The sequence below is a fragment of the Lemur catta genome, chromosome 9, assembly GCF_020740605.2.
Source record: "Lemur catta isolate mLemCat1 chromosome 9, mLemCat1.pri, whole genome shotgun sequence".
NCBI lineage: Eukaryota > Metazoa > Chordata > Mammalia > Primates > Lemuridae > Lemur > Lemur catta.
The window spans coordinates 26,448,384-26,472,946 of NC_059136.1; the positions used below are offsets into that span (position 1 = coordinate 26,448,384).

General features: G+C 41.9%; 1 protein-coding gene across 4 annotated transcripts in view; it reads left to right on the forward strand.

Annotated features, from left to right (window-relative positions):
- Positions 1-24,563, forward strand: part of TRAPPC9 (trafficking protein particle complex subunit 9) — a 600,839-nt gene that overhangs the window by 333,937 nt on the left and 242,339 nt on the right. For all 4 annotated transcript variants that reach the window (XR_006737185.1, XR_006737186.1, XM_045560810.1 and 1 more), the window contains one exon: positions 19,596-19,738. Coding sequence is in view for 2 of the 4 variants with exons in the window: in XM_045560810.1 (XP_045416766.1) it covers positions 19,596-19,738 (143 nt within the window). In the remaining 2 variants the exon portion in view is untranslated. The remainder of the gene's footprint in view (positions 1-19,595; positions 19,739-24,563) is intronic.

A 24,563-nucleotide genomic window follows, 5' to 3' on the forward strand; every position in this document is an offset into this window, starting at 1 on the left:
TGAAATACACGGCTGGTGTCTGACCTCAGGCCTTTGGACTCCTGTCTACTTCTTTCCTTTCCATCGTGGAGACAGGGTAACCAAAGGCAAGGACTGAAGTGACATGTGCAGTCAAATGCCTTGGTGGCAACTCGGCTCTTGTTTTAGGGGTGAAGTTTCATGTCTTCATTCTGCATCTTGTTTTGTTTTTAATACTTGTGATTCCTTGTGATGACTTATTGACTATTCACTAATCCTAGCTTACCTCTGGCTTAATTTTTCAGCTGACATAAAATATTACTCCTTTGTAAGTTATATCATTTAGCTATTCTTAGTCTTTAGAGTGAAATAGTCTTAGGTGAGTGTAATTAGAAATGCATATTTAGCACACAAGGGATAATTTTCTCTTTCACAGCTGTGCATTAGAAAAAATAAATAGCATCTGCAAGACTCTAAGTTTCCATTTATAATAGGAACTTATTCTCCCAGAAGCTAGAAGCCGTAATCCTCTGAAAGCCCTGGATATCAATGCTGAAGGTGTTTCTTTCATTCATTGGTTTATTCAATCAGTATCGATGGAACTTCTTCATTGTGCAGCGTGCCGGGTTCTGTGCTAAGCACAGGGAGGCACCATCATGCCCTGGAGGGGCTCTCAGGGAAGGGTCTGGCAGTCAAACAGGCCGTGTCTATTAGTGGGGGCTTTAGAGTTGGGCAGATATGGGATTGAATCCTGCCACTGGCAAACTGTGGGATTACTTGGGCAAGGTAATCCAAGCCATGATTTCTTTATTGGCTCATGAGAGGTAGTAGGCGATGGTGGTCAAGGATGAAGTCTTGGGAGTTGATGCCTAAGTATAATGTTGCGTCCCAGTTTATTGTGACTTTTTCTTTTTGGTTATTGTGGTTCAATTGCTTCTGGACCAGCACGGTACCTGGCATGAGCACGGTGCTCAGCAAATGTTTATTGACTAGTCAAGGTGTGTGGGTCTCTGTTAGTCTGCTGGGAAGCAGAGGAAGGAGGGGATGGCATTTGGAATAAGGCCCTGCCTTGACCATCAACTCCAGATGTCTTCAGTTTGAGTAAGAAGGTTTAAGGGTGCCTAGCTAACACCCTGCAGGCACAAGTTTAGAGCAGCTGGCAGGTGCACACAGGAGTGACATGGGCTGTTTGCCTTCTGAGCTCCATCAAAGGGTGGCCTAGCTGTGGGCAGACAGGCTCACCAGCACCTCACTGTAGAGTTACATTTACCTGTGTGGTCAGGGGCAGGCCGTAGGACTCAGGGCAGGTTGGCAGGGCCTCCCCTGCCTCACCAATTCAGGAAGTTGCCCTCCTCGTATCCCCATTTCCAGTGTAGTGGTTCTCAAAGGGTGGTCCCTGGACCAGCAGCTTCAGCAACCTGGGATCTTCTTAGAAATGCTAATTCTCAGGCCCCTCCCAGACTTATAAGTCAGAAACCCTGGCATTGGGTGCAGAAATGGGTTTGAATAAGCTCTCCATGTCATTCTGATGCAGGATTCAGGGCAGAGCTTCTCACTCAGGAGATGTGAATGGATTACTGGAAGGTAATGATAGCAGTCCCTCCGGCCTCAGGGTGGTCAGATGGGGGGTGGGGTAGCCAGGGTAAAGGGACTTCTCTGGGGACTCCTTCATGTGGAAACAGGAAGAATGGGGAACTAGGCTTCTCCATGAAGGTCTGATCTGGGACATGCAACTTACTCCTCCTTAAGCCTCATTTTCCTCACTCATAAAATGGGGATAATGGGCTCTTTTCTGTTGGATTATTTTGAGGCTTAAATCACATGACAAACAAACAAAACTGATTCAGTGTACAATAGATGTTCGTTAAAAGGCAGTTTCCTTTCCTTACCCTCTTTTCCTATTGGCCTATGTAAGATATTTTGGAAGTTCTCAAAAATGGAAGAGCAGTATATAGACTACAGGAAGAAATTCTGGAAGATGGATTCAACCTTGACCACAGCAGCTAGAAGCCAACAGAGAGCTCAGAAGAGCATTTCTCCATAAATCTCAGCTGCTCAGTTTTTATCCTGGGAAGTGGGGGCAAACGATGTCCACAGAAGAGACAGGACAGGTGGGCTCTAGCTCTCGCGCTGCTGTGCCAATTGAACTGAAAAATAATTCTATAGAGAAGTTATTCAGTTGATTCCCATTGGGCAGATCAGGGGACTGAGGCTCTGAGAGAGCTGGATGTTTACCTGGGGTCGACCAGTTAGGAGGAGCCCAGGAGTACCATTGCTCACTCAGCAGCAGAAAGTTTCTGTTTTCTGTTTAAATGAGGAATTTCCTGGAGCAAGAAAGAAGCAAAGGCCACAAACTAGAAGAGGCATTGAATAACTGAAGAGAAATTAAATTGAGAGCAGCCCAGCACTGGAGAGGGCAGAGCCTTGTCAGAGAGTAAGCTCGTGGCCTCTGCTGCCCTGTTGGCCTCCTCTGGCAGAAGCAGAGGGCCCTGGCCCAGCCAGCCACTGACTGTGTGCAGGGCTGTGCACTTGCCAGGACCCTGAGGGGGAAGGCAAGCATGGCCTGGGAGTCTAGCTAAGCTTCTTGAAGACCGAGTGTACTGGGATGGGCTCTTGGACCCTGGCCAAGCCCCAGGTAGCTCAACTGAAAAAGGGACATACTAATATATATGCTGAGGTGTTTCTTGGGAAGATTAAGAATCTTTTATAAAAAGCAGCTGGAACCATCCTTGGAGCTTGTATGTGCTCAGTAAGGTAGCTATATCCTTTACAAATTTTCGATTATTTTTAAAGTGAAGGGCTGTAGCAGACTTGATTTGTTAATACTTTTCCCAATGTTTTTTGAAATATTTCACACACAAAGTTGAAAGAATAGTATAATGAACATCCATACCCTTTCTCTTCTTTCTGTCTCTGTATATGTTTGTACACACACATGTACACATACACATATACACACACACTCTTTGGACATTATTTGAAAGTAAGTTACATACTTGATATTACTTCTCCTTAAATATCTCTTCACATAGCTCCTAAGAACAATGATGTTTTCCTAAATAACCATTATTATTACACTCAAGAACTTTGACATTGGTACAATAGTGTTATCTAACATGCATTCCATATTCAAATTTCCCCACTTGTCCCAAAATATCAATTTGTTGATAATTCTTTTCTTTGTTTGATAAGGCATCCATAATTCTTCTTTCTCCCAGTACAGCTTGTTCTAAGATGTTTTCTCTTGGTTTGTGTCACTGACAAGAAGCTGGAATAGATCTAAACGCTATGAAGAGTGGCTTCTCAGTGGTGTGTGGCCACCTTGGGGACGAGTGCGGCAGGGGCATTCTTCCCGTCCCTCCATAATGGGCTTGGTGTGGTAGGAAGAGCCAGACTGGAACACAGCCTTGGCCTTGGATCCAGCTCAACTGTCTGTTCCTTTCTGGACCTTGGGTTCCCCAGTTGAAAAACAAGGTTGCTAACTTGATTATTTCTAAGGCCCCTGTTTAATTTTGACTTCCCGTGGCTAAACTTATTTAATCTTTGATGTTGAAAAGTCACTTAGTCCACTTTGCCATGCATTGTAGCCTTAACAGCTGTACCCTGAATACCTGTACTTATAGCTCATTTTGCAGGACCCTAGATATTTGGACATTTCACTATGTACATATGTATATTCTTTTCCTGCTGGGTACATTATGTTGATGGTGTTGATTATACATGGCTCTTCTAATCTCCCCTTTTTAAGGATCTAGGGATAGAAATCATCAGAGGTAGGAGATTGTGGGTGTGTGGGGGTAGAGCTGGCTCAGGGAATCCCAGTAGCTGAGGTCTTGTTTTCCTCTTCTCTTGTTAGGGCTGGTCATCCGGGGAGGTCATATGGACTACAAGGTCTACTACGTACCTGTAGCCTAATTCATACCTGGAAATGAACTTGATAAGGTCATTGTTGAAGGTAATGCCAGCCCCAGCATCAAAGGTTTTCACCTATCAATCAGTGGATATCTCTATTATAGTTTCAGGAGACCTGGGCCTCCTTATAGCTTAGGGTACCTTCCAAGTAGTCCTTCAGTGACTGCTTCTCCACCTGCTTTATTGTACTAGGCTTTCTCCAGATGGCAGGTCCTATCACTTACAGATACCTTGAGGGTGGGGACATGGAAGGCCTTGCCAATGTGCTCCCATTAAACTGAGAGATGAGCTTGCCACTTGACACTGACCTTGGATTATGTTCTGAGCAAGGCCGTCAGGCTTCACTTTGTTTTAGAGGGGCCATCAACCGTTTTCTGGGAAGCAGTGTTGGTCGTGAGTCCCTCTACCATGCCATAATTGTCATGGACAATCTTGGCTAGGGGTGCTTGGGTGGTAATTAGTTGGTGGTGGAGTTGATATTGCTGACACTGTCAAGGGAGTTTTCATCCTTCTCATTATATACATGGGGCTATCAGCAGAGGAGGAAGGAAGAGAAAATGCCTCCTTTGGTTCCCTTCAGGTGAGTCTCACACTTCTCTTGGCAGCAGTAGAGTGGACAACATATTCAGTTATAGAATCACCCCATTTGATGTTGGTGGGTTCTTGATCCTGGGATGTGATATGGGTTTTCCATTAACCACAAACTTCCTGTGTGAAGCCTTGATGGTCCCTTTAGAGTTGAATCATACTGGAACATGCAGACCATGTAGTAGTTCAATGAGGAGATCAGTGAAAATGTCAATATAGAGATTACTAATGGCCACCATGCCCATCTTTCCAGAGTTGAAATCAGCCCTGGTGAGCAGATGCTGAATATAGCGCAATCCATGTGCTCTGACCTTGCTGTCAGCTCTTAGGGATGTAGCTAGCACCACAGCAAAAGCTTAGTGGATCAGAGCACTCTGAACCTTTCCTTTGCACAGACGTTTTTACATCAAGTCTTTCATCAAAACACTGAAGTGAAAATTGGGGAAGAAGAAGTCAAATGCATACCATGGTTTAATGACTAGAACACAGGTTTTGAATTTAAATATAGCTGGCATTTTAATTACTTAATTATTGGGCACATTAGACCGTTCTCTGTTTAAGTCCCCTTACCTATAAAAAGTAAGTAATAATTACATATCTCATTATGTTTTTTAAAATCACATAATTCAGGGAAGCACTTGGTATACTGGAAAATCCTCCCACTGTTTATCTGGTATGCTTACAGCTTCCCAAAATAAGAACTTGGCTATTTATTCAAATCTCATCAACAAAAAATTATCCTTCCCTGTGAATTAAGCCTGTCTGATTCTTATATATCTCCTGGGTGAAGCCATAATTGCATCTTTACTATTTCAGTAAATGAGCTCCATGTTTTCAGTCCTGGTTAGGTGGCCCCATGGCCCCATGGCCCTGTGCCCAGCAGAGAGGCAGCATATGGTGAAAGAGGACTCAGTTGTACTTCCAGATTCTGAGGCTGGATGCTGTTAGGGACTTAATGGTGGGTCAGCAATGTTAGGAAGGATGTTAGGACTAATGAGGTCAAAGATAGACTTGTTATCATAGAGGCAACACTAGAGAGATCTTAGAGATCCCCAGCTTTGGGCCAGGAATTCTGAGGTGTGGGTTTGAGGTCTTTCTCTCTCTGCCCCTTCCACAGCTCAGTACTGAGTCCCCCTTGAGTACCAGGCACCAGGGGCTAACAATGAAATGATATGTGCCCTGTCCCTGTGGGCATATGGACTTCCAGGGGGACAGCGCCATTCTGAAGCAGTGACTCATGTTCTGTGGAGAGGAGCACAGGGTGCTGCATGCCTCTGAAGAGGAAGGGCCTCTCACCTGGTCATGAAGGTGGGAATAGTCTGAACATGGGGATTAGACAGAGAGAGTGAGCAGATATTGCAACACCTTGTTTCCTATCTAGACTGCTCAGCTACTTCTCTGCTTTCATAATGGTTTTGCTTTGACCATAACCTGACCACTCTCTTGCCTAACACTGGGTGTTATTGAATAAGGACAGTCTGCCTCCCTCTGAATCCATTGCTGTGTGTTCTGCTTCTGTATTGCCACTTACTGGTCACTTAGAGGGTACTGTGGGTGGAGCCAGGGTCACACATCCGTCCAAACACATCTTGTGTTGATGGATTGTTCACTGGAGATGTTTTCCACATATGCTTTTGGACCCCATGATAGGACGTAGCCTGTTATTTCCCCACAATGGTGTCATCTCTATTCTCTAGAGTGGGGGACCTGGTTCTACTCATCCTGACTTGAGGCTTAGCTTGGCATCTAGCCTGCAGGGGTGTCAGGCCCCATTCTAGGTGCAGGAGGCACACATGGCCCCTGCCCAAAGAGCACTAGTGGGCAGAAAACAAGGGAACACATCGAACCAACACTTGTAGAATCCTTCCTGTGTGCCAGCCACTATGGTAAATAAGTTTTCTCATTTAATTCTTGAAACAGTACTATGACATTATTATTCTCCTATCTTCATATGATGAAAGTATACTTCGGTGGGATAGAGACAGGTCTGGGATGTCACAGTGACACAAAGGTCAGAGAGATTGTCTCTACATGGAGGGCGGGGAGCTCCAAGAAGGGAGTATTAGAGAGGATTCCTTTAGTGCCTCTGGAATAGGGAGTAGGAATTTCTTAGTTGGAGAGAGTGGAAAAGGACATTCATTTCAGGCAGAGGCGGGTGAAACAATATAGCTTCAGCAGGTTTCCCAGCCTGCAGGAAGGGGGAAGTTTTAGGTCCCTGCACGTGTGTGTGTCTGTGGTGAGACCTGAGGCATAAGGGGCACGAGGGGTCAGATCTGGAATGGCTGGGAGTGCCTTATGCTGAGGCTTAACTGTGTCTCGGTGACTGGGGCAAGTGATGGTTTATAAGTGGGGGACAAATATGGAAATTTATTTTCTGTTCTTGAATCTATTTATGAAGTCATTTGTTCCAAGTACCTTGTCTTCCTTTCTCACTGTTGAATACCTACTTAGTAATATTAGCTATCACTTACAGTACTCTCCAAATGCTGGGCACTATTCTAAGCTTTTTTTTTTTTTTTTTTAAGATTAGCTGGTTTTATCTTTATCTTGCTGATAACCCAGATGAGAAAGCTGCTGCATGAAGAGATCAAATTACTGGCTCTGCTCCGTGACATGGGCAGGAAATGACAGACAGGGTCTGAACCTAGGCAGTCTGTTTTCAGAGTTGATGCTATTAACTATTAATGTTTTACTCATTGCAGCTTAAAATGTATTTTGTGAAAATTTGAAATACTTCACATGACAAATGTTTAATATCAAGAAGCCCAAAAAACCGTATCATAAAAATAAGTTTATTATTATGATTTGTTTCAGTTAACACAATGCAGCATCTTCTCTGCCACCTGTGGACACTTCTCCACCATTCTCCACCTGGACAGTGACATTTGCCCTCTGACTTGGCACCTTCTCTTTAGCTTTGTCCCATACAGTCTGTTTTCCACATTGCAGCCAGAGTGTTCTTTTAAAGAAGTCGTTCAGATCGTACTTTTGCTAAAAAATCTTTGAAGCCTTTCCACCTCCTTTAGAGCACAAGCTGGGGCTCTTTCTGTCCCCTGCACACCTGTGTGGTCTGGCGCTGGGTGCTCCTCTGAGCTTATCTCCGTCCACTCTCCCTCTCCCTGCCTCCCTCTGCCCTGGAGCTCATCACACATGGTCCTAACACCTTCCTCTGTTTGGAATATTCCTCCCCAGATATGTGAAGTGCTGGTGCCCTCGTCTTTCATTCTGTTTCCCCCTCAGGTGCCCTTGTGTGAGAGGCTCACCCTGCCTGATGGAACAGCCTCACCCAGTGTTTTTTGCCCCGTCACTTGCTTTATATTTTGTTGTATTTGTCACCACCTGACACATGCTTGTTTGCTTACTTATTGTTTGGCCCGTCTTGGTAGTGTGTAAGTTTTGTGGGAACAGACATGTTCTGCTCAGTCTGCATCCTTGGCACATGGTATGTCTTAGTAAATGTCTGTCACATGTGTGGATGTCAGGCACTCAGTTAGCATGCATACAATAGTAATGTGGAAAGGGACACTGGAAATTATTTTGTCCAAATCCATATTTCACCAACGGGAAAACTGGTGTCAAGAAAGGAAAAATGACTTTGTCTAGGCCACACCTAGTCTTGGTGGCCAAGCTGTGAGCAGACTCCAGGTCTCTCCTACAGGGATGCTCAGCTCACCACCTTGCCTGCTGTTGGCTCACGTGGAGCATGACTTCTGGTGATGTCATACCCACCCTTCCTTCATCAGTGGCCTCCAGTATAGTTAGGGCCTGGCAGATGAGGCTTTTGGGGTCAGATGCACCTGGGCCCTCTCATTTACTATCTGTGGGAACTTGGGCAATGCTCCTCTCCCCACTGAGCTCTGCTCCTATGCAGGTGCTTCCCTCTGATAGGATGGGGGAAGGTCCGAGAGAGACGGAACACATGCAGCTCCTGGCGTCATGTCTGGCAGGTGCTGGCCGCCTACTGTGTGCTGGTTGTCATGATGGCTCACTGCTGACCTGCTAGCAATCTCTAGCCCTCTGCAGGCACTTAGTTTGGGATTTTTACTGTGGGTCCCCATAAGCTTTCTGCCTGTGTAATACCTTAGTATTTGTTCTTCAGCTGAATTTCAGTCATAGAGCTTTTGAAGGATACAGCTTTCCTTTCTGTAATTCAGAAATTTATTGGGATGCTCTGTTTTCAAGTATGTTTCTCTAATATTGAAGATAAGCAGTATTTAAAAGGCCATACATTATGACCAGAGAGTGTTTCTCATAACTAAATGAGTGGAAATGGAAAATGTCCTAATTGCTTATGGCTTGTAATGATGTATTAATGTAAGTATGATTCTGTTGATTCCAGCAAATCTCTGCTGCTAATTCCATGCTGATTGTATTTAAGTTTTACTAAATGTATTAAAAATGTCCCTCTCCCAGCCCACCCTCCTCCAACTGTATACACAGAAAGAGAAAAACCGTGAACATCTCGAATACAGCATTTAGTACCAAGTTCAGGGGAGATGCATGTCATGGCACCTTATGTAACCGATCCTCCCTTATGGGAATCAGGCCTGCTTTTTCAGGACAACATCAGCCTCTGCTCACAGTCCCATTCTTTTGCAGTCTCCTTAGCTTTTGTCTGGGAGACATTATGGTATTGCTGGAGAACAGGGCCTTTGGACTCAGACCTAGCTTTGAACTTTGTGGCGAGATTCTTCATTTCTTTAAGCGTTCAATAATCACATAATCATAATCATATCTAAAACCATTTAAGTCTTACCACTATATAGTAGGAGCCTAATAAATGTTGGCTTCCTTCTTTCTCTGAGATTCATTATGAAGATGCTGTCATTCAGTTAGATTGAACACATGTGTTAAGCACCTGCTCTTTGCGGCACTGGTAGTGTAGAGCATAGTCCCTGCCCTCAGGGAGCTTTTATTCTATCAAAGGATCCAAGCACCTGTGCTGTAGCATGGTAAGTAACAGGCAGGGAAAGTGCCCTGTGCTATAATGTCACCTACGGAGGGGCAAGCGGCCAACCTGGACTTCACAGGATCCCTTGGGCTCCCTAGGTGGTATGAATGGTATGCAGAAACCCAGTAGCCAAGGAAGAATTTGCCAGTGGGGACCAGGGAGGTGGAGGAGAGCTTTCTGAAGCCAGGTTATGCAGTATGGGAAAAATGTGTTTATTAATAAGATGATTCATATGTCCAGTTAACAGACATTGATCTATAGCTAGTGTATGAATCATCAACAAACTTAATTCCACCTAGCAAGCATTTATTGAATACTTGCTCTGTGCCAAGTCCTGTGTTGGGTACAAACATTTGAGAAAATTAACAAAAACAAAAATCAATTCTTTCAAAACATTAATAAAGTTGATAACTCTCTAGTAGACATACCAACAAGAGAAAGAGAGAAACACAGATTATTAACATCAAGAATGAAAGAGGGACCCTATAGATCCTACAGACATGAAAAGGTTAATAAGAGAACATTATGAACAGTTGCATTTCAGTAAATTTGACAACTTGGATGAAATGGACAAATTTTGTATTTTAACTGTTTGGAGATTTCCCTGGATGAAAAAAAATTATTTTTAATGAAATTAAATTATTTCTTCATTTAAAGTTTAGTGCTTTTTGTGTCTTCTTTGAGATCTCTTTGCCTATCCCAGGGTTGCAGAGATGCTCTACTCTTCTAGAAGTTTCAGGTGTTTATATGCTTAGACATATAACCCACCTCAGAATAATTTGTGTTTGTGTGGTGTGTGGCAGAGGTTGAGATTTATTTGTCTCTATACGTTTTTGTAGTTGTTCTACCATCATTGGTAGAAAAGGTGAATTTGATCATTGAATTGTCTTAGCCCTTGTTACAATTACCTCTGACCATATAGGTTTATTTTTGGAATCTTTATTCTTATCCATTGATTTACCAGTCCTTGCCAATGCAACAAGCTAAAAAAGAGAAATTTTAAAAGGCATAGATACTTGAAATGAAGAAGCAGCAAAACTGCCTTTATCTGCAGACATGGGTTTATATAAGAGGTAATCTCCTTAATCTAGAAAACCTCCCAGGAACCTGGGAGAAAAAGACTGACAGGTCAATAAAGGATGATCAAATGACAGGAACAAGTAATTCACAAAAAGGCATGAAAATGCCCTGAACATATGAAAAGATGTTCAATTCTCTTAACAATGAGAGTAATATACAATGAAACTACACTGAGATTCTTTATCTGTCTGACTGTCAAAAAGCCAAGAGTTGAACAACATATACTGTTTTCAAGGTTTTGGGGAAAAAAGTGCCCTCAGACATGGCTGTTAGCATGTGAAATGGTTCAACATTTTGGTAGTGTCTATTAAAATTACAAATCAATTTATTTTTTGATCCAGAAATCCCCCTTGGAAAAAATCTTTCAGAAATACCAGCATCTAAAGAAAGTGACTTGCGTACATGGTTATTTATTGTAGCATTGTTCATAATATTAATAGCAAAATACTGAAAACAACCAAAAAGCCAATATCTAGGGGACTGTTTTAAATAAGCTATAGCACATCCACACAATGGAATACCAGACATGTCCACACAAAATTTGTGAAGAATATTCTACGAAGAATGCTCTCTCTGTATTGATAAGAAAAACTCTCCAGAGATATGTTAAGTGAAAATTGACAAACAAGAAGGTGCCCAAAGGTGGATATTGGTTTTGTTTTGTTTTGTGTGTTTTTTTGTTGTTTTTGATAAGGTGGCTCGGGGGTGCTGGGGGAGGGTGGTGAGGAGAAAAGTTTGCATTTTCTTGTATCTGTATTAATAAACACCTGGTGTACACATAAAAAAAACTAAATAAAAGCAGTTACCTACATGAAATGGGAGGGACAATGGTAAGGACAGGGGCAGGCATGGGCACAGGCCCTCTCCATGCCTGCCATTTTATATCATTTAGGTTTTACATGATGTGAATACATTTCCTACTGAGGAAAATATCTAATTCAAAGGCAACAGGTGCTAGAGTAGAGTAAAAGCAGGGTGCTCCAGTGGCACAAGTTAGAGAATAACAGATTTTCCTTGGAGACACTGGAATGGCTTCCCAGAAGAGGCAGAATTTCACCTGAGAGTAAGTACATCTAGGACGTGGCGGCCTTTTGCTCTGCTATAGTCTGCGGGATTCTAGGTCATCAGTTACCTTCTGAGTGGTTCTTGTTCCTCACCCAGGCAGGTAGGTGCAGTCCAACCCTTGAGTCTCTGACCTGCTCCTTTGCTTAGTACCCCAAACCAGACTTTTGACTTTGTCTTTTAACAGTGCCCAGACACATGCCTCCTCCTCTGGACCTTGTATCCTAATTCTTCTTGGACACTGCAGGACTGCCGGGCCTCTTGGTTTGGATCTGTTTGGATGGCTGCTGTTGCTCAAGCCCATTGTGCATTACTGTGGACGTACCACTTAATTTTTAGTCACTTGACATCTTTAAGGCATAATTAACACTGAAGAAAGACTTTGGCTGAAAGTGCTAATTAACTGGAAAGTAATGGTATGGCTTTCCTTTGTAAGTTTCATTGACCTTAAGTAAACCATCGCTCTGGTCTCCTGGGGAATGAGTCCCAGCCTTTGGTCCTGAGCGTTTGACTTATTAAGTGGATCACATCATAGCTATTAATTTTATGTCATATCACAGAAATAGAGCAGAAAGAAATCTATGGTGACAGGTTCAGTTGGGGTCTTTAAAAATTAGAGATCTACTTCATATACATTTAAATTGGCTAGTGTATGTGTGAGGGTGATTGTTTTTCTCCGGCAATAGCCTTAGTTATATTAGAAGTCATGGAGCATTAGATTAGTGATATAAAATGAGCAATAACAGGTCTTGTAAGAGCCGATCAAAACCTCAGGCAATATCTGGCACAACACTCAGATTTTAAGGTGAGCTTACCAAGAACTAGAGGGGATAATGGGAAGTTTTGACTATATTAAATCATAATCTCACTTCCATTATTTCTGCTGCAGAACCTGGGAACCCTGAACCTTCATGTGAAGCCAGGGCTTCACATTCATCTTCAGACATGGGCAGCACATTAGCGTGACCCACATTGTGCCTTGGAGTCTTTTGTTTTAATGTTCACAAGTGATTGTGTGCCTATTAATGGTCAGGGTGAGTTTCTCAAATCAGCATTACTAAGTGTAGTTTGCATCCTATAAAGTGCAGCCTCATTAACCATACAGAACATCATTGAGATGTAGAATATTTTTCATCACCCCTCATTGTTTCCCTGACCCCTTTGCGGCCAGTCCTCTCCTGCCCCTAACCCTGGGCAACTACTGATCTCCTTTTTGTCACTAAAGGTTAACCTTTTTTAGTGTTTCACACACATGCAAGCATACAGTATATGCTGTTAGGTGTCTGGCTTCTTTCACTCAGAATGATATTTTTAGATTCTTCCATGTTGTTTTATCAGTTATTAGTTCTGTTGTGTTGCTGAGTTGTGTTTCATTTTATGGATATATTACCATTTGTTTATCCAGTTAGCCGCCTCTTATTGGACTTTGAGATTATTTCCAGTTTGAGATTATTATAAATGAAGTTTCTATGGCCGTTTACATACATGTCATTGTGTGTATATGTTTTTATTTTTCTTGGTAGGAGCTGCATTGCTGAGTAATATGTTGATTGTAGGTTTAAGTTTATGAGGAATTGCCTAGCTGTTTGTCAAGGTGATTGCATACTTTACATCATTACCAGCAATTTCTGAGAGTTCCAGTAGATTTCTTAGTTTTTTGCCCATGACCATGTTGTCTGCAAACAAATACTTCATTTCTTCCTTTCCAACATGTATGCTTTTAATTTTTTGACTTATTAAAGTTGCTAGGATCTCGAGTACAATATTGATACAAGTGATTATGGCTACATCCTTGCTTTGTTCTGGATTTTAGGTACAAAATATTCAGCTGTTTACCATTAAGTATGGTTTTAACTGTAAGTTTTTAATGGGTGCATTTCATAGATTGAGGATGTTCCTTTCTATCCCTAGTTTTTTGAGAGTTTTTAAAAAATCATACATGGGTTTTGAGTTTTGTCAGGTACTTTTTCTGAAGCTATTGATCATACAGCTTTTCTTTTTTTTTGTCATTAGTAGTCTGTTAATATGGTGAATGACATTAATTGAAGGTTTGAAAGTTGAACTAACCTTGCATCATTGATGTCCATGATGTAATACCCATTTTATATATTATTGAATTTGATTCACTAATATTTTGGTAAGGATTTTTACATTGAAATTCATGAGGGCTATAGGTCTCATGAATAGTTTTCTCTTAAACTCTCTGATTTTCATATTTGGGTAATACTGGTCTTGTGAAAAGAATGAGGAAGTTTTCTCCTTTCCTCTATTTTTAAAAAATTTTTGTATAAAGTTGGTATTGTCTCTAACATAAATGTTTGATAGAATTCAGCTGAGAAACCATCTGAACTTGGCATTTCTTTTAAGAGTATGTTTTTGATGATGAATCCAGTGTCCTCAGTTGACATGAAGCTTTTTAGGTTTGCTTTTCTCCTGATTCTTCTGGGTAATATATGTCCACTTTATCTAAGTGGTTGAATCTATTGATACAAAATTGTTAACAGTATTCTTTCATCGTGCTTTTAATGTTTGTACGGTCTCTGCTGATATTCATTTTCATTCCTGATGTTGGTAATTTTTCTCTTCTTTTTTCCCCTCAATCAACCTAGCTCAGAGGATTGTCATATTTATTGATATTTTCAAGAAGTAGCTTTTAGTTTAATTGATTTTTCTCTTATTTGTCCACTTTCAGTTTAACCATTGTCACATCCTGTCTTCCTTACCAGTTTGTTGTTCCTTCCTGTGCAGCTCCTGCCCGACAGGCACACGCAGTCCTTTCTCCTCCTGCATCCTCACATGTCCTCGTGCCCTTTTCTATGACTAACACATCACAGTTTACCTTGGAGGGCTCTGGGCTTGTTTCCTTTACTAGACTTTAGTGCCTCAAGGGTAGCACTCCGTCTTTTTCCTCTCAGTTGCCATAGTCCCTGCCACATCATAGACACCCACTCAGGGTCAGGGAGTGAACAATTAGATGGTGAAAGAATGCTGTTCTGAGCAGTTTGCATAAATGGCAAAGAGACTGGGCTACACAGCCACGTAGCTCGGTGTTGAAATCCTGGATGTGGCACTTCTTGGAGTGTGGCCTGGGCCAGTCACTTAATTGCCCTGAGCCTCATTTATGAAAACAGCCCTTTCCTTGTCGTGCTCTTAGGACTATTATAGTCAATGTGCGTGGATTGCTTAGTGGAGCATTTGGCATTTATGAGTTGCTCAATAAAAGGTAACCATTGAAGGCCTTTCATGTTAGCTTGAACAGTAAGTAATATGCCTAGGAAATATTTTATTTTTAGTGCCTTGTTCATTACTTATTGTTGTAATAGTCCTCTCTCCAAGTGAGGACTATTACAATATTCTGAAGGGAAAGTCTTATGCCAAGTAGCAGCCAGCTTCTCATTACCTGGGACTGAGAAAAAGCTTGGCCATCTGTATCTTTGGCCTTACCAACCCACTTTATGGTTTTGTGAAAATATTCTGATTTTACCAGGCTCAGGAGGATTTTTGTTTGTTTTGTTTTTTTAAATTACGGGGAAAGATAGTAATACTTAATTTCACATGACCTTTTCAGGGCTCGATTTTCATAAATCCATAATTATATCTTTTCCTTGGTTCTCTACAGAGTAAAGAACCAGCCAACTCCAAGAAAATAGAAACAGAGACTATTTCTTTGTTATGTCAACAGTTATCTACTTTAGTATTTTTTGCTCATTCTCTGGGTGCTTTTTTCTACATCACTGCCTGGAAATGACTTTTAAGTTTACCTTAAAAAAACAAAAAAGTCAGTGTGATATTTGTTGATACTTCACAGATTTTGGCTCTCTGAGGCCATTATTGAGAGTCTGTTTATTTCCTTGACCACTACACCATGTACGTGTTGGGTGATGGGCTGGTTTCGTTTATTTATTAGTTAATTTATTCATACATTTATTCACTGAGCATTTACTGTGCTTTCTGCGATCAGGGACCACATCTTATTCGTCTTGTACTAAGCACAGAGCCTGGCACTCAGAAGATACCCAGCAAGCGTTTGAAAAGATGAATGAAAGAATGGAGCAAATAGATGAAAGTCAATTAGACTCAAAGTTTTCATAGAAAGGCTTATGGAGTGTGTATATGTTGGGTCTCACCTTCTGCTGATGACAAGGGCAATTTCAAGAGATTTAAGACACGTTCAAAAGAAAACAGCAACACTTTGGAGATGATAGGGCTAAGGGGAGTGGAAAAAGGATTTGGGATTTTGTTAAGGCCAAAATATGATCCTTGAATATTAAAAAAAATCTGTATTTCATTGAGCACTTTGTTAGTGAGAAGATGTGGCATCAAAGGGGAGTAACATGTATATAGGTGAAGGGAATCTGTGAAGGTGTTTCTGGTAGTACAAAGGTTGAAGGGAACCTGTAAACATGTAGGCATGGAAGATGATTCAAGGAGTCGTAGGAGGAATTGTTAAAATGAAGGACTTGAATAGATGTTTCTCTAAAGAAGATATACACAAATGGCCAATAAGCACATGACAATATGCTCAACATTACCAGTCATCAGGGAAATGCAAATCAAAACCACAGTGAGATACCACTTCACACCTCTTAGGATGGCTATAATCATAAACACAGAAAATAACAAGTGTTTGGTGAGGATATGGGAAAATAGAAACCCTTGTGCACTGCTGGTGGGAATGTAAAATGGTACAGCCACTGTGGAAAATGGTATGGTGATTCCTCAAAAAAATTCAATATATAATAACCCAATTCCACTTCTGGGTATATACCCAAAAGAACTGAAAGCAGGGTCTTGATATTTGTACAGCCTTTCTTCATAGCAGCACTATGCCCAAGAGCCAGAAGGTGGAAGCAATTCAAGTGTTCATTGACAGATGAATGGATAAATAAAATGTGGTACATACATACGATAGGGTATTATTATTCAGCCTTAAAAAGGAGGAAATTCTGGTACATGCTGCAACATGGATTTTATGCTAAGTGAAATAAGCCAGTCATAAAAGGACAAATATTGTATGACTACATTTATATGAGGTTCCTAGAGTAGTCAAATCCATAGAGACAAAAAGGAGAAAGGTTATCAGGGGCAGGAGAAAGGGGGGCTGGGGAGTTATTGTTTGATGGGTTCAGAGTTTCAATTTGGGCAGATGGAAGAGTGCTGCAGATAGATGATGGTGATGGTTCATCAACAGTGTGACTGAAATTAACACCACAGAACTCTTCATTTAAAAGCGGTTAAAGCGGTAACTTTTACATTATATATATTTCACTACAATAAAAAAAGTGAAAAACATAGAAGAAATAGGACTAAAACCCATTTCTTCCCATTCTAAGCCCTGTTACCCCAGGATATCAGATGGGTAAGGTTGCAGAGGGAAAAAGGAGTTCATTTAATGAGTGACTACTTGTTCTGGTACTGCATTTTCTCATTGAATCCTCACTAAAGGTCAGTGAGATCTATGCTAATTATTGTCCCCATTTAACAAAGGGGAGCCTGATGCTGAGATGGGTGAGGTGAGGTGCCCAAGATCACATGGAGCCAGAATGGCAAACCAGGTAACTGGCGTCCACACCTGCTCTCCCTCTGCAGTGTTGGCGGCCCGGGTTTGTCAGCTGGCCTTCCCACAGGAAGGTCACTCTCCTCCTCGGCATGGCCTCGCTATGACACCACGCACATACAGGTTCTTTTCTTTATTTTTAAAAAATTCTGTAGCTATGGCTGCCCCACCATTGGAGAGGAGAAGTAGCCTGTGAAGAAAAGCAATAACCAAAGGCTAAATGCAACTTGCCCAGAAGCCTTCTTGAAATGAGACTCTTGAAGCTTAGGGAGGAAGGGAGGAAGGTGAGCACCCTGTTCCAGCCTTTTGGAAACATGGCTTCAGTTGCTTTTGCCAGGTGAGAGAGCGTGCTTTTACTTCTGCACTTAGTACGTGACTTTGGGCCCTGACTGGGCAGGGTCAGTGCCAGACCCTTTATTTGCCATGATTTCCCTGCAGCTGTGGACATTTCTGGTCCTTCTTCCTGAAGCTCTGCTCTTCTCAGATTTCCATGACATTGTCCTTTTATTTTTTTGCTTGTTGCTTGCGCTTTTAGTGCCATATCTATAAAATCATTGCCTAATCCAGGGTCATGAAGATTTACTCCTATATTTTCTCGTTTTTTTTTCGTTTGAAACAGCTCTATTGACCAGGCTGTTAGAGTACAGTGGAGTTATCATAGCTCACAGCAACCTCCAACTCCTGGGCTCAAGTGATCCTCCTGCCTCAGCCTCTGGAGTAGCAGAGACTGATTTTTCTATTTTTTGTTGGTGGGGATTGGGGTGCGGGGGTCTCTTTATGGTGCTCAGGCTGGTCTTGAATTCCTGCTTCGAGCAATCCTCCTGCCTTGGCCTCCCAAAGTGCTAGGATTATAGGTAGGAGCCACCACACCCAGCCTCTTTTTAAGAGTTTTATCTGTAAATTTTTTACATAAAGGGCCATATAGGAAATATTTTAGGCTTTGCCAACCACATATGGTCTCTGTGCGTATTCTCTGTTTTTGTTTTGTTTTGTTTTGTTTTGTTTTACAGCCTTTAAAAATGTAAAAACTGTTCTTAGCTCTTAGGCCATATAGAAACAGGCTGTGGGCCAGATTTAGCCCCAGGGTCAGAGTTTGCTGATTCCTGTTGTAGGACATTACTGTGGAAGTTCGGATCATTCAGGCAGGAGTTGAGCTGGGCTTGGATTTCTTGTTGCTATGGTTACTTTTGGTGCCCCACAGGCTCCAAATTCCTCTGGTGAAGAAAATAGGGTTTCTGTAATGCTCCCCTCCCTGCTCAGCAATCAGCCCTCCTGCATGCCGGCACCCTGGGTGGGTCTCTCCACACCTCTCTTCCTTCCCCAGTGGGGCTTCTCTATGTGCTGTCATCCTTGTGCCTCCTCAGCCCCAGGCAGGCGCTGTGACTGGGTCTCCTGTACGGCCTTCTCGGTATTCCTGCCCCTCTGCCTATGGCAGCTGGGCTTTGCCTTGTGGCCTGGTGGGTGCTGTGTATGAGCGGCTCCCTGCCCCTGCTCCAGTGGCAGGACCCCTCTGATGGCAGTGGTGTGGCATCCTGGCTCAGGACTGCCTCCTGGAGAGGGGCTTCACCCTTACTTTTGTGCCTCAGGGGTGCTGCTACCTTTCCCCCAGCAATTTAAGATTTTGCTTCATAGGAAAGAAGGGTCTGGGTGGGCACTCCACTGGGGTGGGAGCTGGGCTGAGGTCTTAGTTTCTCACCTGTCCCATGGTGGTGGCTGACCCTCTCCTCTGTGCCCAGTCGTGTACTTTGCCCAGCACTGGGGTAGGGGGAGGGGAAGTGTCTCTGCTCTCCTGCCTTCCCAGCAGTCCTTTGTGTGAGTATCCAGGGAGATCCATGAGGAGAGCCTGGGAGTGGCTGGGAACTGCTCGCCTGTCTGGGCTCTTGGTGGGGCGGTCTTTGTATTATCATGTGAGCCTCTACTCACCCTTTAGCAAGTCATTACCCTTGAGTGACTAGTGCCTCCTTATCCCCTGCTCTGCTGCTGGGGAGAAGGTGTGGCATCCTGCCCCTTCTGGAAGGGTCCCTGTTGCCCTGTGACCTCATGTCTCAGACCAGTTCAGGAAGGTGTCATGAGTGTGGAGTTTGCCAGTTTTTACTCGCTGTTAGCCTGGGAGCCGTGCTCTACCTCCTTGATGGAAACACCTACTTCCCTGCCCCTCATGTGATGTGTGTATTTAAATGATGCCCATTGAACTGTGTTTTTCTCTCTAAAATACTCTATCCAACCACAGAGTAAATTTTAGAACCCCTGTCTGTTTGCATATGCAGGCTGAGAATTGTTGTGTAGACACTGAGGCATCATGGGAAAGATGGTGCCAGGTCTCAATGGGGAGTGACTTAGTAGAGTTGCCTCCTGCTGATGACTTTACCAGTTGGGATTATCTTCAGACTCTTCATAAGTGAAGGTGAAACCTGCCTCCATGTAAGGAACGTTGATCAATGTAGGAGGTACTAACTTATCTTTTTTTTTCTTTTTACATCTCTTTAGACCCTGGAAGCTATCCTGAATTTCAAATACTCTGGAGGCCCGGGCCACATTGAAGGATATTACAGGAACCTCTCCCTGGGGGTGCATGTAGAAGTTGAGCCATCTGTATTTTTCACCCGAGTCAGTACTCTGCCAGCAACCAGGTAAACGTCTCACTGCTGCAAGACAGCCTTGTTCTAGAGTCTGACAGAATCTACTGAGTTTGGAATGCTGACCTCAGTGTGTGTTTTGGTCTTGCCTTCATGATACCAAGTTGCTTAGCCCCTCTTTGATTTAGGTTCTTCCTTAGAAAAACAGGCCTTATAAGGGAACTGCCTCTTCAGGTGGTTGGAAGCAAATGGGCTTTACACATATTAATAGCATGCTGTAATAATAATACTAATGATTGAAGTGTTCATGTACCTGGATCTCATTGTGCAGACATATTTCCTGCTCAGCCTGGGCCTTGCCGTAGTCTGGTTCACCTCTCCTACTAGCTGGGGGCTCAGTAGAAATCCACGTGTCTTGGGGACTCCTGGAAGAGCCCAGTGTCTCTTTCTGTGTCACCCCTGGCATCCCAGTAAGACAAGCGCCTTGTTTTCAGGGCCCGGCTATCCAGCATCGCATGGTGCTCCCGACCGTTTGGAGCATCAGGTCATTTCTGCCCAGGGAGCCCTTCTCATACAAAGGCTTTTTTTCTAGTTTACTTTTCCAGGCCTAGTCATCCTTCAGGGAGAAGGAAATTGGACAGTGTTTCTACTTTAAACCCAGAAATGGCAAGAGATAATAAGGGTGTTCTTTGAGGTGGGAGAATGACAGTTTCTCATCCCAAAATTTAATTTCTGGTGAAGTGGGAATAATGGGGTCTGAGAGCTGTGAGTGGAGCTCCAGCCAGCTGGAGACCCTTGGATGCTCAGATTCCTGGCCTGGACCCAGCAGCCTTTGGGAAGCAGGGGCTGGTCACCGCTGAGCTCTTCCCCGTGTTCCTGTCCAGCAGGGCCTTGCTCACAGGGGTGGGGTGGCCTGGGGTCCTATTGTTTACTCACAATAGAGTCACGGCAGCAGTGATGCCAAACAGGTCTGTCCTTGAACGTGTATGGGGGCCTCACATGCAGCACCCGCCAGCATAGAGGTATGTTGATAGAGGTATGTTAATGTTGACCTAAAAATCCCATTACAGTGATAAAGCTCCAAATCATAAGTGTGGTTTTAGTTTATAGGAAAGACTGTTTTTCTTCCCAGCCATTGGAGAATGCCTTCAGCAACAATTAATGGCTTAGCTGGGTATTTTAGCATCACATTTCATCATCTATCACTTTTTCAGTCCTCAGAGTAAGAGCCTTTCCTGCCAAGGCTCACCTCTATTTTGAATTTGTATAAAGCATTAAAGCGCTTGCCCCTGGGGAAAGTTTGGCCAAGACTACTGCCAGACAATATTAGAGTATTTCAGGCCCTTTCTGTGCATTAGATCTGCTCCATCATGAACCTGGTGTGTGTTTCTTTCTCATCCCCTCATCTCCTGCTGCCATTTCCAATATAAATAATTCTTGGAAGCAGCACAGGTTGTCACTGAGCTCTTTTTTTTTTTTTCTTTTTCCTCCTATTGATATCTGGCTTTCACGTCATGGCCCCTGCAGTTCTAAATGACAATTTAAGATGAGAAAAATGCTGCAAACGTAGATTTGGAAGCATTTGTTGTTAGCGGAGGTGGTATGCGGATCCTGATCCCCCAGCCTGGGGACCCCGCTCTCTTTTCTTTTGGCCTACGTGTTTCTTTTCCCTACTGTTGGGATTGAGATTTGATTTCTCCTAATTCTCCTTTTCTGTTATTCCCAAATCTAATTAATCACCAGGTCCTGTAATCACCAGCCTCTGAAATGTCTCTGATTGCCTTCTGCATTCCACTGCACATCTTTGTCACTGTAGACAGTTGCCTAATCAGTTTCCCTGCCTTCAGTCTTGTCCTGTGTCATCCTTTAATTACAAGTGTTCCCATGCTACTGCTCTGCCAAAGACTTTCCCAGTGCTTATGAGTTAAAGTCCAAAGTCCCTCCTGTGATATTCAAGGTGCTTAAAGATCCAACCTAGACCTTCTTCTTTTATTCCTTTTACCCTAATTCCACACTTCATGTAGGTCATTAAATATGAAATGCCTAATTTGGAATCAAAAGTGTAGTTTATTATATCTCAAACAAGAAGCAGTACAATTAATCGAAGTATGCACCTAAGCTATTGATGTAGTTTTGCCATCTTAACGGTAGCTTGTTTATGCCAGCAGCAGTGAAGCCTGGAGAGTGAGTGGCGATAAAATCACAAAAGGCATTTTCCACAGCTTGTTGAGAATTGAATATTTTTCCTTGCAAGAAGTGGTCTAAAGCCTGGAAGAAGTGGTACTCAGTTGGTGCAAGATCTGATGAATATGGTGGATGACAGAGAGTTTCCAAGTCCAGCTTCTGTGGTTTGAGCAGTGTTGTTTGTGCAACATGTGGTTGAGAATCATCTTACAAGAGACTGGCCTGTCTCTCTTGACCCGTCTGGGCTGCTTCATCACAGGCATTCTCATCATTTCATCCAACTGGTTGCAGTAGACATCTGCTGAAATCAACTGACCAGGTTTCATGAAGCTGTAGTGGATGAATCAGTGGCTAGTGCTGGACCACCAAACAGACACCAGTAGCTTTTTATGATGAATATTCAGTTTTGGACTGTGTTTTGGCACTTCATCTTTATCAAACCATTGTGCAGAATGCTTGTGATTGTCAAACAGAGTCCATTTTTCATCACATGTACCAATATGGTCTAGAAATGGTTTGCCTTTATGTTGTCACAGCAAAGAACGGCAAGCTTCAAGTCAATTTCTCTTCTGATATTCATTTAATTCATGCAGAACCCATCTATCCAGCTTTTTTACCTTGCTAATTTGTTTCAAAGAGTCCAGTACTGTTGGCATAGTAATGTCAAACCTTGCTGTTAATTCACGCCTAGGTTGAGATAGATTCACTTCCACTATAGCTTTCAGCTCATCATTATCCACCTTGGTCTCAGGTCACCCATGTGGCTTATTTTCAAGATTAACATCACCAGAATGGCACTTCTCAAACCATCGATGTACTGTGTGTTCATTAGCCACATCCTTCCCAAGTACTTCCTTGATATTTCAAGCTGTCTGTGCTGCATTGGTGATATAATGGAACTCATATTTGAAAATAACATGAATTTTTGACTTATCCATGATTTCACAAAAATTGCTCTAAAGAAAATGTGAAAGATAATAACAAGCCCAAAAGTGCATTTGAAAGACTGAGGATGTACTTTCACAATAAGCATAAAACAAGTAGTGTCAAAGTAAAATGTCAGAGATATCAACTGTCTAAACTTAGTACTTAAGGAAATCAGACATTTCATACTTAATTACCTAATACAATCCACTTCATTTCCCCCCATCACTAGGATATGTCAAGGCAGTTTACCCCAATGAGCTTTTGCACACATCTTTTTCTAAAGCCATTATCTTCCCTAAACTATAATTCTTTCATTTAACCTTTTGGAAAATATGTTTGCTTTTTATCTATGTTACCATTTTTGTAAAATTTTCCTGAGCCTGACTAGGCAGGGCGGGTTGGTCTTTCTGTGGGTTCCCCTGTACATTCCTTGTATTTCTAATAAAGCACTTACCAGACTGTATTGGAGGTACTTCTTTGTACTCTTAAGCCCACACCTCCAAATTTTCAGGTGCTATGTGAAACACTCTCTGGGCCAAGAGATGGATTGAGCACAGTCCTTGTTTTCCACCAGCCTAATATGTGCTCATCAGTCAGAAATAACACCAGATGGAAACTTGAAACTGTCTAAAGCAGTGATGAACCCAAGAAATGGTAAATAAGTGAATAAATATAAAAGATTTATTTTCCTCATTTCTTAATTTCTATAAAAGACTAATGTGTAGAGAATAATATTTAATTCTGTAGTGTAAAGCATATATACAATAAAATATGTAACAAAAAATACAGGACAAAAAATGGGTAGGGAAATAGAAGTTCTTGTGTTTTATGCAAAGTGTTAAAATATTATTTGAAGAGAGGTTGTGATAAGCTAAAGATACATATTATAAACTCTAGACCAACCACTTAAGGTATGGATAATAAGCCAGGAGGGATAAAATGGAATAATAAAAAATACTTAATCCAGAAAAGGGGGAAGAGATATCAAGAAAGGTGGAGAAAAGAGCAAGGAACATATAGTCAAATAGCAAACAATTGGGTAGACTTAAACCTTCTGTATGAAGAATTACATTAAATGTAAATAGACTTAACACTACCTTTAAAAGTGAAGATTGTCAAACTGTATAAGAAAGCAAGATGGCAACTACGTACTTTTTATAAGAAACTGAAATTAAATATGCATAATGTAAAAAGAAGATGGAGGAAAAGATATGTAAACGGTAATAATTAGAAATTTGGTTAGGGTATATTACTATTAAACAAGTAGACTTTAAAGAGAAAAAGAGAGGATAATTTGTTATAATAGAAGGGATCAAGCCACCAAAAGTGCATAACAACCCTAAATGCAAATGTAATTTCAAAATAAAACTGACATACTGAAAGGAGAAATAGTCAACCCTACTATTACAGTTGAATATTTCAACATTTGTCTCCTGGTATTTGATAGAACAAGTAGACAAAAAAAAAAAAAAAAAGTAAAAATATAGAAGACTTGAACAATTTTATTAACTAACTCTACCTAATCATTGTTTGTTAAACAGTAAATTCTTGTGTTAGAAAAAATGAATGGTTTAAAATTAGTGATATAGGTTCTGTATTAGATAAACATGAGCAAAGTGTACCCAGAGTAAACAGAAGAAATAATAAAGAATAAGAGTAGATATCAATGAAATAGAATATGAAAAAAGAATATATAAAGTCAGTGAAACCAACAGTTGGTTCTTTGAAAAGATTAATAATGAAATTAATAATTTATGACCAGGATGAT